At 40.3% G+C, this 12500-nt stretch overlaps 1 protein-coding gene across 2 annotated transcripts in view; it reads left to right on the plus strand.

Annotated features, from left to right (window-relative positions):
• The window catches only part of rab28 (RAB28, member RAS oncogene family), a 43047-nt gene that overhangs the window by 18924 nt on the left and 11623 nt on the right, over positions 1-12500 (plus strand). For both annotated transcript variants that reach the window (XM_051658506.1, XM_051658505.1), the window contains exon 4: positions 37-166. In XM_051658506.1, the coding sequence (XP_051514466.1) occupies positions 37-166 (130 nt within the window). The remainder of the gene's footprint in view (positions 1-36; positions 167-12500) is intronic.

The raw sequence follows: 12500 nt of genomic DNA on the forward strand, positions 1-12500 counted from the left end.
ACGTATGAAACTGGAGGGGGGTGTGTGTGTGTGTAGGGCGTGCTCCTGGTGTATGACATCACTAATTCTCAGAGTTTTGAGAATCTTGAAGACTGGCTGAACATGGTGAGAAAAGCCAACGAAGAGTCCGACACACAACCTGCCATATCACTGATTGGAAACAAGAGTGAGTATACACACACACACACACACACACACACACAGTCTCTCTCACACACACACACACACACCCTCACACACACTCTCTCACACACACACACTTTCAGCGTTTGTTTCAACTGATCTGAAGTCAGTTGTATTTGCTAGCACACTATACATATTCTTCAGTTCACATTACATGTTGTGTGAGTCTTCCAGCAGAACAGAGATCATCCGTTTGCATGTTTGTGTGGGCAGATCTACATGTTCACATGATGAAGAGATGAGGGCAGCCCTCACAAATATAGATTCATTTTCATGACAGTCACACACTCGTGTAGTGTTATAGGGAGTTCTGCTCTCTGTCTGTCTGTCTCGGGTTTGTCTTGGTGAATTGAATGAGCTCAGATCTGCTAACCTGTAAACATCACTCATCGCTTTCAGCTCTCTCTCTGTCTGTCTGGTTGTCTTTCTGTTTTAACTCTTTCTTTTCTTAACACACACTACTAGTACTTTCTGACGGTCTCTTATTTGTAGTAAATATGCATTTTTGACTGATCTAAATTGTTGTTATAATCGAATACAACCAAGATCCTGTCAGATCCTAACAGTCTGCCTAAAATCTCCTTTTGTGTTCCACAGAAGAAAGTCAGTCAGACAGGGTTGGAACAACATGAGGGTGAACTAACACTTTAGGAAAATTTATGTACAGTATATTTACATTTTATATTACAATTTAGTGGTGACATCACAGATTACCTGAATCTCACCTGGAAGGCCACCAATCAGAGTCCAGGATGAGGGTCATGTGACTCTTTCAATGGCATGTGTGTGTAAACTGTGTGTCGTGTGTTTCAGTCATTGTGTAAATATTGATGCACATGCTGCTGAGACTATCAGCCATTGACAGCCTGTGTGGTACCTCACGGACCATTACACGCCACACACACACATACACAAGAGCTGCCGTCTGTCTACACAACACATGTGCACTTATATGAGACTCTGCGTGTGCGTCTCTTTACCGGTACAGAAGAATGTGTCTTTGATATTGTGTTTTGTTTGTGTGTTAATGTGTCTTTTTTTCCATGTGTGTGTGTGTGCGCGTCTTGTGTGGCCTCTTCTGCACTGGGCCTTTTGTTGGCTTTCAACACTCCTTAGAGCCCATAAAGCTGTATGACGTGCACACAGATACACACACACACACACACTCATTCATTCACACATGCATGTAATGTATACACCATTATTACAGACACTTTCCCATCATAAATACACTCAAAACACAAAAGCACAATATACACATATCTTGCATTGCCTCAGAATAGGAATAGTGTGTGTGTGATTTCATTTGAACTCTTCATCTTTCTCAAGCATAAATACACATTTTTATACAGAGATTCAACACAGTCTTTCGTTATTCAGAAGTCTATTATCAGCTTATCACAGTTTTTTCCCCCAGCTCAGCACAGTCTTTTAACAGTTAAATAGTCTTTAATCAGCCCAGCACATATTCACCACAGTGTTTTATCAGTATTATACACAGTCTTCTTTTAGCACAGCACAGAGATTCTGCACAGTTTTGTAGTGTTTCAATGCAGAGATTCAGCTGTTTTTTTTATCAGACTAGCAGTCTTTTATTAGTTCTGAAGTCTTTAATAACCCTAGCACAATCTTTTATCAGTTCAGCACAGTCTTTTATCAGTTCAGCACAGTCTTTTATCAGTTCAACACAGTCTTTTCCATTTCAGCACAAGTTCAGCACAGTCTTTTATAAGTTCAGCACAGTCTTTTATCGGTTTAGCAGTTTTATCAGCCCAATGCAGACTTTTCCATTTCAGCACAGTCTTGTATCAGTCCAGCACAGCCTTTTATCAGTCCAGCACAGTCTTTTATCAGTTTAGCAGTCTTTTATCAGCCCAATGCAATCTTTTCCATTTCAGCACAGTCTTTTATCAGATCAGCACAGTCTTTTATCAGTTCAGCACAGTCTTTTATCAGTTTAGCAGTCTTTTATCAGCCCAATGCAATCTTTTCCATTTCAGCACAGTCTTTTATCAGTCCAGCACAGTCTTTTATCAGTTCAGCACAGTATTTTATCAGTCCAGCACAGTCTTTTATCAGTTTAGCAGTCTTTTATCAGCCCACTGCAGTCTTTTCCATTTCAGCACAGTCTTTTATCAGTCCAGCACAGTCTTTTATCAGTTCAACAGTCTTTTATCAGTTTAGCAGTCTTTTATCAGCCCAATGCAATCTTTTCCATTTCAGCACAGTCTTTTATCAGTTCAGCACAGTCTTTTATCAGTTTAGCAGTCTTTTATCAGCCCAATGCAATCTTTTCCAGTTCAGCACAGTCTTTTATCAGTTCAGCACAGTATTTTATCAGTCCAGCACAGTCTTTTATCAGTCCAGCACAGTCTTTTATCAGTCCAGCACAGTCTTTTATCAGTTCAGCACAGTCTTTTATCAGTCCAGCACAGTCTTTTATCAGTTTAGCAGTCTTTTATCAGCCCACTGCAGTCTTTTCCATTTCAGCACAGTATTTTATCAGTCCAGCACAGTCTTTTATCAGTTCAACAGTCTTTTATCAGTTTAGCAGTCTTTTATCAGCCCAATGCAATCTTTTCCATTTCAGCACAGTCTTTTATCAGTCCAGCACAGTCTTTTATCAGTCAAGCACTGTCTTTTATCAGTTTAGCAGTCTTTTATCAGCACAATGCAATCTTTTCCATTTCAGCACAGTCTTTTATCAGTTCAGCACAGTCTTTTATCAGTCCAGCACAGTCTTTTATCAGTTTAGCAGTCTTTTATCAGCCCAATGCAATCTTTTCCATTTCAGCACAGTCTTTTATCAGTCCAGCACAGTCTTTTATCAGCCCAATGCAATCTTTTCCATTTCAGCACAGTCTTTTATCAGTTCAGCACAGTCTTTTATCAGTCCAGCACAGTCTTTTATCAGTTTAGCAGTCTTTTATCAGCCCAATGCAATCTTTTCCATTTCAGCACAGTCTTTTATCAGTTCAGCACAGTCTTTTATCAGTTCAACAGTCTTTTATCAGTTTAGCAGTCTTTTATCAGCCCGATGCAGTCTTTTCCATTTCAGCACAGTCTTTTATCAGTTTAGCAGTCTTTTATCAGCCCAATGTAGTCTTTTCCATTTCAGCACAGTCTTTTATCAGTCCAGCACAGTCTTTTATCAGTTTAGCAGTCTTTTATCAGCCCAATGTAGTCTTTTCCATTTCAGCACAGTCTTTTATCAGTCCAGCACAGTCTTTTATCAGTTCAACAGTCTTTTATCAGTTTAGCAGTCTTTTATCAGCCCGATGCAGTCTTTTCCATTTCAGCACAGTCTTTTATCAGTCCAGCACAGCCTTTTATCAGTTTAGCAGTCTTTTATCAGCCCAATGCAATCTTTTCCAGTTCAGCACAGTCTTTTATCAGTTCAGCACAGTATTTTATCAGTCCAGCACAGTCTTTTATCAGTCCAGCACAGTCTTTTATCAGTCCAGCACAGTCTTTTATCAGTTCAGCACAGTATTTTATCAGTCCAGCACAGTCTTTTATCAGTTTAGCAGTCTTTTATCAGCCCACTGCAGTCTTTTCCATTTCAGCACAGTATTTTATCAGTCCAGCACAGTCTTTTATCAGTTCAACAGTCTTTTATCAGTTTAGCAGTCTTTTATCAGCACAATGCAATCTTTTCCATTTCAGCACAGTCTTTTATCAGTCCAGCACAGTCTTTTATCAGTCAAGCACTGTCTTTTATCAGTTTAGCAGTCTTTTATCAGCACAATGCAATCTTTTCCATTTCAGCACAGTCTTTTATCAGTTCAGCACAGTCTTTTATCAGTCCAGCACAGTCTTTTATCAGTTTAGCAGTCTTTTATCAGCCCAATGTAGTCTTTTCCATTTCAGCACAGTCTTTTATCAGTCCAGCACAGTCTTTTATCAGTTTAGCAGTCTTTTATCAGCACAATGCAATCTTTTCCATTTCAGCACAGTCTTTTATCAGTTCAGCACAGTCTTTTATCAGTCCAGCACAGTCTTTTATCAGTTTAGCAGTCTTTTATCAGCCCAATGCAATCTTTTCCATTTCAGCACAGTCTTTTATCAGTTCAGCACAGTCTTTTATCAGTTCAACAGTCTTTTATCAGTTTAGCAGTCTTTTATCAGCCCGATGCAGTCTTTTCCATTTCAGCACAGTCTTTTATCAGTCCAGCACAGTCTTTTATCAGTTTAGCAGTCTTTTATCAGCCCAATGCAGTCTTTTCCATTTCAGCACAGTCTTTTATCAGTTCAGCACAGTCTTTTATCAGTTTAGCAGTCTTTTATCAGCCCAATGCAGTCTTTTCCATTTCAGCACAGTCTTTTATCAGTCCAGCGCAGTCTTTTATCAGTTTAGCAGTCTTTTGTCAGTTCAACACAGTCTTTTATCAGTTTAGCGGTCTTTTATCAGCCCAATGCAGTCTTTTCCATTTCAGCACAGTGTTCTATCAGTCCAGCACAGTCTTTTATCAGTCAAGCACTGTCTTTTATCAGCCCAATGCAGTCTTTTCCATTTCAGCACAGTCTTTTATCAGTTCAGCACAGTCTTTTATCAGTCAAGCACAGTCTTTTATCAGTTTAGCAGTCTTTTATCAGCCCAATGCAGTCTTTTCCATTTCAGCACAGTCTTTTATCAGTCCAGCACTGTCTTTTATCAGTCCAGCACAGTCTTTTATCAGTTTAGCAGTCTTTTATCAGCCCAATGCAGTCTTTTCCATTTCAGCACAGTCTTTTATCAGTCCAGCACAGTCTTTTATCAGTCCAGCACAGTCTTTTATCAGTTTAGCAGTCTTTTATCAGCCCAATGCAGTCTTTTCCATTTCAGCACAGTCTTTTATCAGTCCAGCACAGTCTTTTATCAGTCAAGCACTGTCTTTTATCAGTTTAGCAGTCTTTTATCAGCCCAATGCAGTCTTTTCCATTTCAGCACAGTGTTTTATCAGTTCAGCACAGTCTTTTATCAGTTTAGCACAGTCTTTTCCATTTCAGCACAGTCTTTTATCAGTCCAGCACAGTCTTTTATCAGTTTAGCAGTCTTTTATCAGCCCAATGCAGTCTTTTCCATTTCAGCACAGTGTTTTATCAGTTCAGCACAGTCTTTTATCAGTTTAGCAGTCTTTTCCATTTCAGCACAGTCTTTTATCAGTCCAGCACAGTCTTTTATCAGTTTAGCAGTCTTTTATCAGCCCAATGCTGTCTTTTCCATTTTAGCACAGTGTTTTATCAGTCCAGCACAGTCTTTTATCAGTTTAGCAGTCTTTTATCAGCCCAATGCAGTCTTTTCCATTTCAGCACAGTCTTTTATAAGTCCAGCACAGTCTTTTATCAGTCAAGCACAGTCTTCTATCAGTTTAGCAGTCTTTTATCAGCCCAATGCTGTCTTTTCCATTTCAGCACAGTCTTTTATCAGTTCAGCACAGTCTTTTATCAGTTTAGCAGTCTTTTATCAGCCCAGTGCAGTCTTTTCCATTTCAGCACAGTCTTTTATCAGTCCAGCACAGACTTTTATCAATCCAGCACAGTCTTTTATAAATTCAGCACAGTCTTTTATAAGTTCAGCACAGTCTTTTATCAGTTTAGCAGTTTTATCAGCCCAATGCAGTCTTTTCCATTTCAGCACAGTCTTTTATATGTTCAGCACAGTCTTTTATCAATCCAGCACAGTCTTTTATCAGTCCAGCTTAGTATTTTATCGATTTAGCAGTTTTATCAGCCCAATGCAGTCTTTTCCATTTCATCACAGTCTTTTATCAGTTTAGCAGTCTTTTATCAGCCCAATGCAGTCTTTTCCATTTCAGCACAGTCTTTTATCAGTCCAGCACAGTCTTTTATCAGTTCAGCACAGTATTTTATCAGCTCAGCACAGTCTTTCATAAGTTCTGTTGTCTTTGATCAGCCCAGCATATTCTTTTCTCAGTAAAGCAGTCTTTTATTGGTTAAGCACAGTCTTTTATTGGTTAAGCACAGTCTTTTATCAGCCCAGCACAGTCTTTTATCAGTTCAGCACAGTATTTCATCAGTTCTGTTGTCTTTGATCAGCCCAGCATAGTCTTTTATTAGTTCAGCACAGTCTTTTATTAGTTCAGCACAGTCTTTTGTCAGTTCAGCACAGTATTTCATCAGTTCTGTTGTCTTTGATCAGCCCAGCATAGTCTTTTATCAGCCCAGCCCAGTCTTTTATTAGTTCAGCACAGTCTTTTGTCAGTTCAGCACAGTATTTCATCAGTTCTGTAGTGTTTGATCAGCTCAGCATGGTATTTTCTCTGTAAAGCAGTCATTTATAAGTTCAGCACAGTATTTTATCAATCTAGTGCAGTCTTTATCAGTTCAGCACAGTCTTTTATCAATCTAGTGCAGTCTTTTATCAGCTTAGCACAGTCTTTTATCAATCTAGTGCAGTCTTTTATCAGCTCAGCACAGTCTTTTATCAGTGTAGCACAGTCTTCCTTTTGCTCAGCACAGACATTCTACACAACTTTGCAGTGTTTCAGCACAGAGATTCAAAAGTCTTTTATCAGCCCAGCATAGTCTTTTATCAGTTCAGCACAGTCTTTTATCAGTTCAGCACAGTCTTTTATCAGTTCAGCACAGTCTTTTTTTAGTTCAGCATAGTCTTTTATCAGTTCAGCACAGTCATTCATCAGTTCTGTAGTGTTTGATCAGCCCAGTATAGTATTTTCTCTGTAAAGCAGTCTTTTATAATTTCAGCACAGTCTTATATGAATCTAGTGCAGTCTTTTAGCAGTTTAGCACAGTCTTTTATAAGTTCAGCACAGTTTTTTTTATCAATCTAGTGCAGTCTTTATCAGTTCAGCACAGTCTTTTATCAGCTCAGCACAGTCTTCCTTTTGCTCAGACATTCTACATAATTTTGCAGTGTTTCAGCGCAGAGATTCAGAAGTCTTTCTTTCAGGCCAGCACAGTCTTTTATTATTTCTGTAGTCTTTTATCAGCCCAGCACAGGCTTTGTCAAATGAGCAGTATTTTGTGAGCCTAGTAGTCTTTTAATCACTTATGCACTGTCTTTTATCAGCCCAGCACAGTCTTCAATCAGTTCCACAGTCTTATCAATTCAAAAGTCTTTTAGCAGTCTGGCATAGAGATTCAGCACAGAGTCTTTCATCAGCAGCAGGATGTTTGTACACATGTAAATGAGAGTGTGTTGTGTGAATGACTGTAATGGGTTTGAGTGAGTCAGTAATGTGTATGTGGATCTGTGCTAGATCAGAGTAAACGAGTGTTGATGTGAACTGACGGTTCTGTGTTTACACCTCAGCACAGCCACTTAACAACCCAGATCAGCGAGCTTTGACTTTTGACCTCTCGCCTCTAATGGAAAAGAACCAGCAGGAAGCTCTTAAACTCTGCTCCGATTCTCTGCTCTCCTTTGCCGGCCGTTAATGGTGATATGTGAAGTTTACTAGCTGGCAGTTACTCGCTCTGTTAAATGTTCGTGTGTGTCGTCAAAAGCTCTTGCTGTGATATTGCAGAACACACACATCTGTTCACTATAGACTTGCCACGATATCATCATTTTCACACCGGTGCGGTGTTCATGTTCAAAATGACTAACACCGGTATTACTGCTGGTTGGACGCTAAGTGGTACTATGGGGTATTTTTCGTTAAGCAATAGCCTACACAATAACGCATGGCAGCTTTATTTCACACTTTTAACTTTACTTTTTTTTTTTTTTGTTTTTTTACTAAAAATTCAAATGAAACTGAAAAAAATTAAGTGCAATTAAAATGTGTGTTGTTCAACTTTTTGAAAGATGGCTTTTCAACAGTTGTGAAGGGCAACATCTCTTTGGCAGCGAACCGACTTCATCCGTGCATTCTCTCCATCATGGGCTACCTGTCGGGTATTTCGTTGTCCGGGAAAATACATCACTTATTGTGGGTGGTTGAGGGTTTAATATTGGTGTTATTACCTTTCATCCCAGGACCCACTTTAGCTGTTTTGGAAGGGTAATGACTTTGAATGCATGAATACATTTGTCTTGTTCCCTCCTAGAGCTGGGCGATATGCAAGAAATATGTTCACGATATTTTTATATAAAAAAAAATATATCACAATATCCAATTACATCGTCAACCCCCCGACTGAGGGGTCGGTGACTATTCTTGCTTTAGTGATTTTGCACTGAAAATGTTATTCATTTATTTAAAAAATGAAAAACTTAAACCAAATACATTTCTAATTCAATTGCACTTCAAAAGAAAAGAAAAAGCAATTAAAATAACGAAGTGGTAAAAAAAAAACATATATAACCACCTCTCCATTTACCATCACTCAAGTATCCGTCTATGACGACAGGCGGAAAATTACTAATACATATTAAGATCTAAAAACAATTCTAAATGTAAACATAATAATTATAATGATGATAATAATCACTGAAATATAACTCACGGTTCGAGGTTAACGTGTATGATTTAATCACAGATGTATAGGCTGCAGAGTTGCGTTCACAATGAACTGTTCTGTGGAAATAAAATGAACTGAACTCAAAGCACCTCCTGAAATGAGATGTCTGAGGTCATTTGCAGCACTCATAGACGAAACTATTCTTGCAAAAAAATTTCAGAAGACTGAAACAAAGGAAGAGTGAGAATCCTTTACATGTGTGTTCCACGAGACTGCACGCCTCCGAACAAACAGCGCATCATACATGTACATAGGCAGCTTTTCTGTCATCTGTTCTTAATAATATAATAAAGTATGTGTCTGTGTGTCTAACAGCATTTCTTGTGTCATTCCGAATCCGAGACGTCTTACAGTTACCCACCATGCACATTATATTCACTAACTGCGATTAAACATCTTCTGTCAGTGCGAGGACTTTTCTACCTGTTGGTAAAGAACATCTGACTTTCAATGTGTTATTTAGGTTCATTTATCATGGGTCACAAACTCTTCATTAGGCACTTATTCGTTATTTAAGGATATTCTATTCGTATTGATATTGGAAGTTCCATTCATAATGTTTCCCCCATTTACCCCACAAAATTTCACACCGGTGTTGTCCCTTGTACCGAGTAAAACCGGTAACACCATACACCGTGGCAAACCTAGTTCACTCTGCTGTAGATTGATACACACACACCTGTAACTGACAGGAGTGATGCTGCCGTTAACACTGAACGCTGTTACACCAGAACATCCTGATGCATCAAAACACACTCACTCCTTTTAGTCTAGACATTGTAGTGCTGTTGTACAATCATTTTGCATCACATGCTTCAGTACTTGGAACATATATCAACTGTCCTTGTTGAAAAAACTCCTAAAATAATCACATAAAAATGAATATACTGAACTATTAGCTACTTCTCAACTGTATTTAGATTTTTTTTATGCTGACAGATTAGAATATTGCATTATGTGTAGTGTGTTTTTACAGAAACAGCGTATCTGCAACGCATGTTACGCATTCTGACTAGGATGCAACTTAGTTCAATTTCACCTGTTCGTTGGTAAATCGTTGGTCTGTTCAGATGTACAATAAGTTGTAATATTACATAGGTGTAGTGCAGGGGTCGGCAACCGATGGCACGTGTGCCCACATTGGCACGCGGAGGGTAATCACTGGCACTACACCCCTGGTGATAGTGATTAATCTCATGTATAAATACATGTGTAATTCTCTTTGTAAGACTGAAGAATCAGAACAGCAGAAGGAGCTGAGACACACGGCAGAAACTGATCAGTACAATTGATTCATGTTGTGATTTATTTGCATGTGTGTTTGTGACAGTGTGTGTGAGCTGGTTGAGTGTGTGCAGGACTCCTTAGTGCCGGCAGTTTAAGTAAACAGTGCCGGTGAAAGGGACGAGGAGTAGCCATCACTCTCCACTGCTAATGATCCGTCACGCTATCTCACACACTCCACGACCCACGATTCGTCATGTTATCTCACACATAAACACTTGACTCAGTGTCTTCTGGATCATCCTGCACTGGAGATTCTGTGAGGAGAAGCAGACCACAAGATCTGTCTGATAGACCAGCATCTGATAATCACAGAGAGCGAGAGAGAGTGCAGGATTAGTGTGTATCCACTGGTGTTGTTCTTCAGTGACTCAGGGCGACGGGACACGCTGGTTTAGATTAGATTAGGGTAGAAAAATGGCCCCTGACACACACACGGCTCCCCGCAGCCGTGGCGCTCTGGACACACACGTCTCGAGCTCGCACGCCCGCTGCGCTGCAGCTTAAGAGGTGTCGAGTTTACACTGTCACTGTTTTTCTAATGTGTCTATGAGAGCACTTGTGTAAGTGTGTGTGATGTAGGGTGTGAGCAGCACTATCAGTGTGTGTGTGCTGTATTCTCATGGTGACGTTCAGGTTGCGAGCAGAATAACACTTCTCTGTTCTGTACGTTAAACCGGACGGTAAGCAGAGATCTAAAATAACTGCGTTCCAGCAATCTGCGCGCTATATTTGGTAACAAAAGCTTTTAGCAAAATATTTCCCTACAGAAACACATTACAGGATTTATAGTAATAGTGAATGAGGCCTGTCAGGATTTCTTTTGATTGAGACGTTTTTAATTTCACGTGGGCTTTGGTACTGGAGTTAGCACATTAATGCTGTCGTACATGGGTTAATGTGTTAATGCATTGCACAGAGGTTTGAATGTTAATGTAGTTGTACAGGAGTTTGATTATTAACATTGTAGAGTTTTACTAACCCCTGTACGATGTATGTTCATACCACTGTAACTCCTGTATACTCAGCGTTTAGGGGTTTAATGCTGCATTATTTGAACAGATGCTTGCTGTGTGTGTACAAATACATACCAGGATCAGAAATGGACCTTTTTATTATTATTAAGTCAATATTTGCCCCCTGGATTTGATTTTCAGGGGCATTTTTTAACCTTGATGAGGGCATTTTTTGTTTCTTACCATTTTAAACATACAGCACATGTATATCTGTATGTAATTACACTACCGTTCAAAATTTACAAGCACTATGAAATGTGTGTGTTTTGGAAATGATACTTTTACTTACCAAGAATCATTTAATGTGAACATGAATTACAGTAAAGACATTTAGAATGTTACAAATGACTATTTCTGTTTTATTCTATAAACATGTTTCTTTGAAAGTCTGTCTAATATGTGAACATCCCAGAGTCTTCTCTTCACTCATGCAGATGAAAATGGTGTTTGTCACTGAATCTTTATGACCAGTGAGGAGTCTGTTTCTCAAACTGTATATGTGTATGTGTGTGTGTTTATGAACAATAGTGATATTTACCTAGTGCTGGTTGTTTGTTTAGTCAGACACACACACACACACACACACACACACACACACACACACACACACACACACACTCGCGCACTCACACACATGCACATGTGCACACTCACACACACACTCGCACACACATGCTCACACGCACTCGCACACGCATGCGCACACACACACAGACACACAGACAGACACACAAACACACGCGCACACACACACACAAACACACACACACACTCACACACAGACAAACACACACACTCATGCACACGCACTCACACGCACGCACGCACGCACACACACAAACACACGCACTCACACAAACACACAAACACACACACACACTCGCACTCATGCGCACACTCACACACACTCGCACTCACACACACACACACACACGCAAGCACTCACTCACACTCGCACACACACTTACACACACACACTCACATATACACAGACAGACACACACTCACACACACACACACACACAAACACGCACACACACACACGCACTCACTCACACTTGCACACACACTTACACACACTCACATATGCACAGACAGACACACACTCACACACACACACTTGTTTCTGTTGGTGTGTCTTTAGCACAGAAAAGGGAAATGGGGGGGTCTGGGTAGCTCAGTGGTAAAAGACGCTGGGTATCACCCCTGGAGTTCGCTAGTTTGAATCCAGGGTGTGCTGAGTGACTCCAGCCAGGTCTCCTAAGCAACCAAATTGGCCCGGTTGCTAGGGAGGGTAGAGTCACATGGGGTAACCTCCTCGTGGTCACTATAATGTGGTTCGTTCTCGGTGGGGCGCGTGGTGAGTTGAGTGCGGCTGCCGTGGTGGATGGCGTGAAGCCTCCACACGCGCTATGTCTCTGTGGCAACGCGCTCAACAAGGCAAGTGATAAGATGCGCTGATTGACGGTCTCAGACACGGAGGCAACTGAGATTCGGCCTCCGCCACCCGGATCGAGGCGAGTCACTACGCCACCACGAGGACTTAAAAGCGCACTGGGAATTGGGCATTCCAAATTGGGTGAAAAA

Source organism: Myxocyprinus asiaticus, chromosome 27, assembly GCF_019703515.2.
Source record: "Myxocyprinus asiaticus isolate MX2 ecotype Aquarium Trade chromosome 27, UBuf_Myxa_2, whole genome shotgun sequence".
NCBI classification, from domain to species: domain Eukaryota; kingdom Metazoa; phylum Chordata; class Actinopteri; order Cypriniformes; family Catostomidae; genus Myxocyprinus; species Myxocyprinus asiaticus.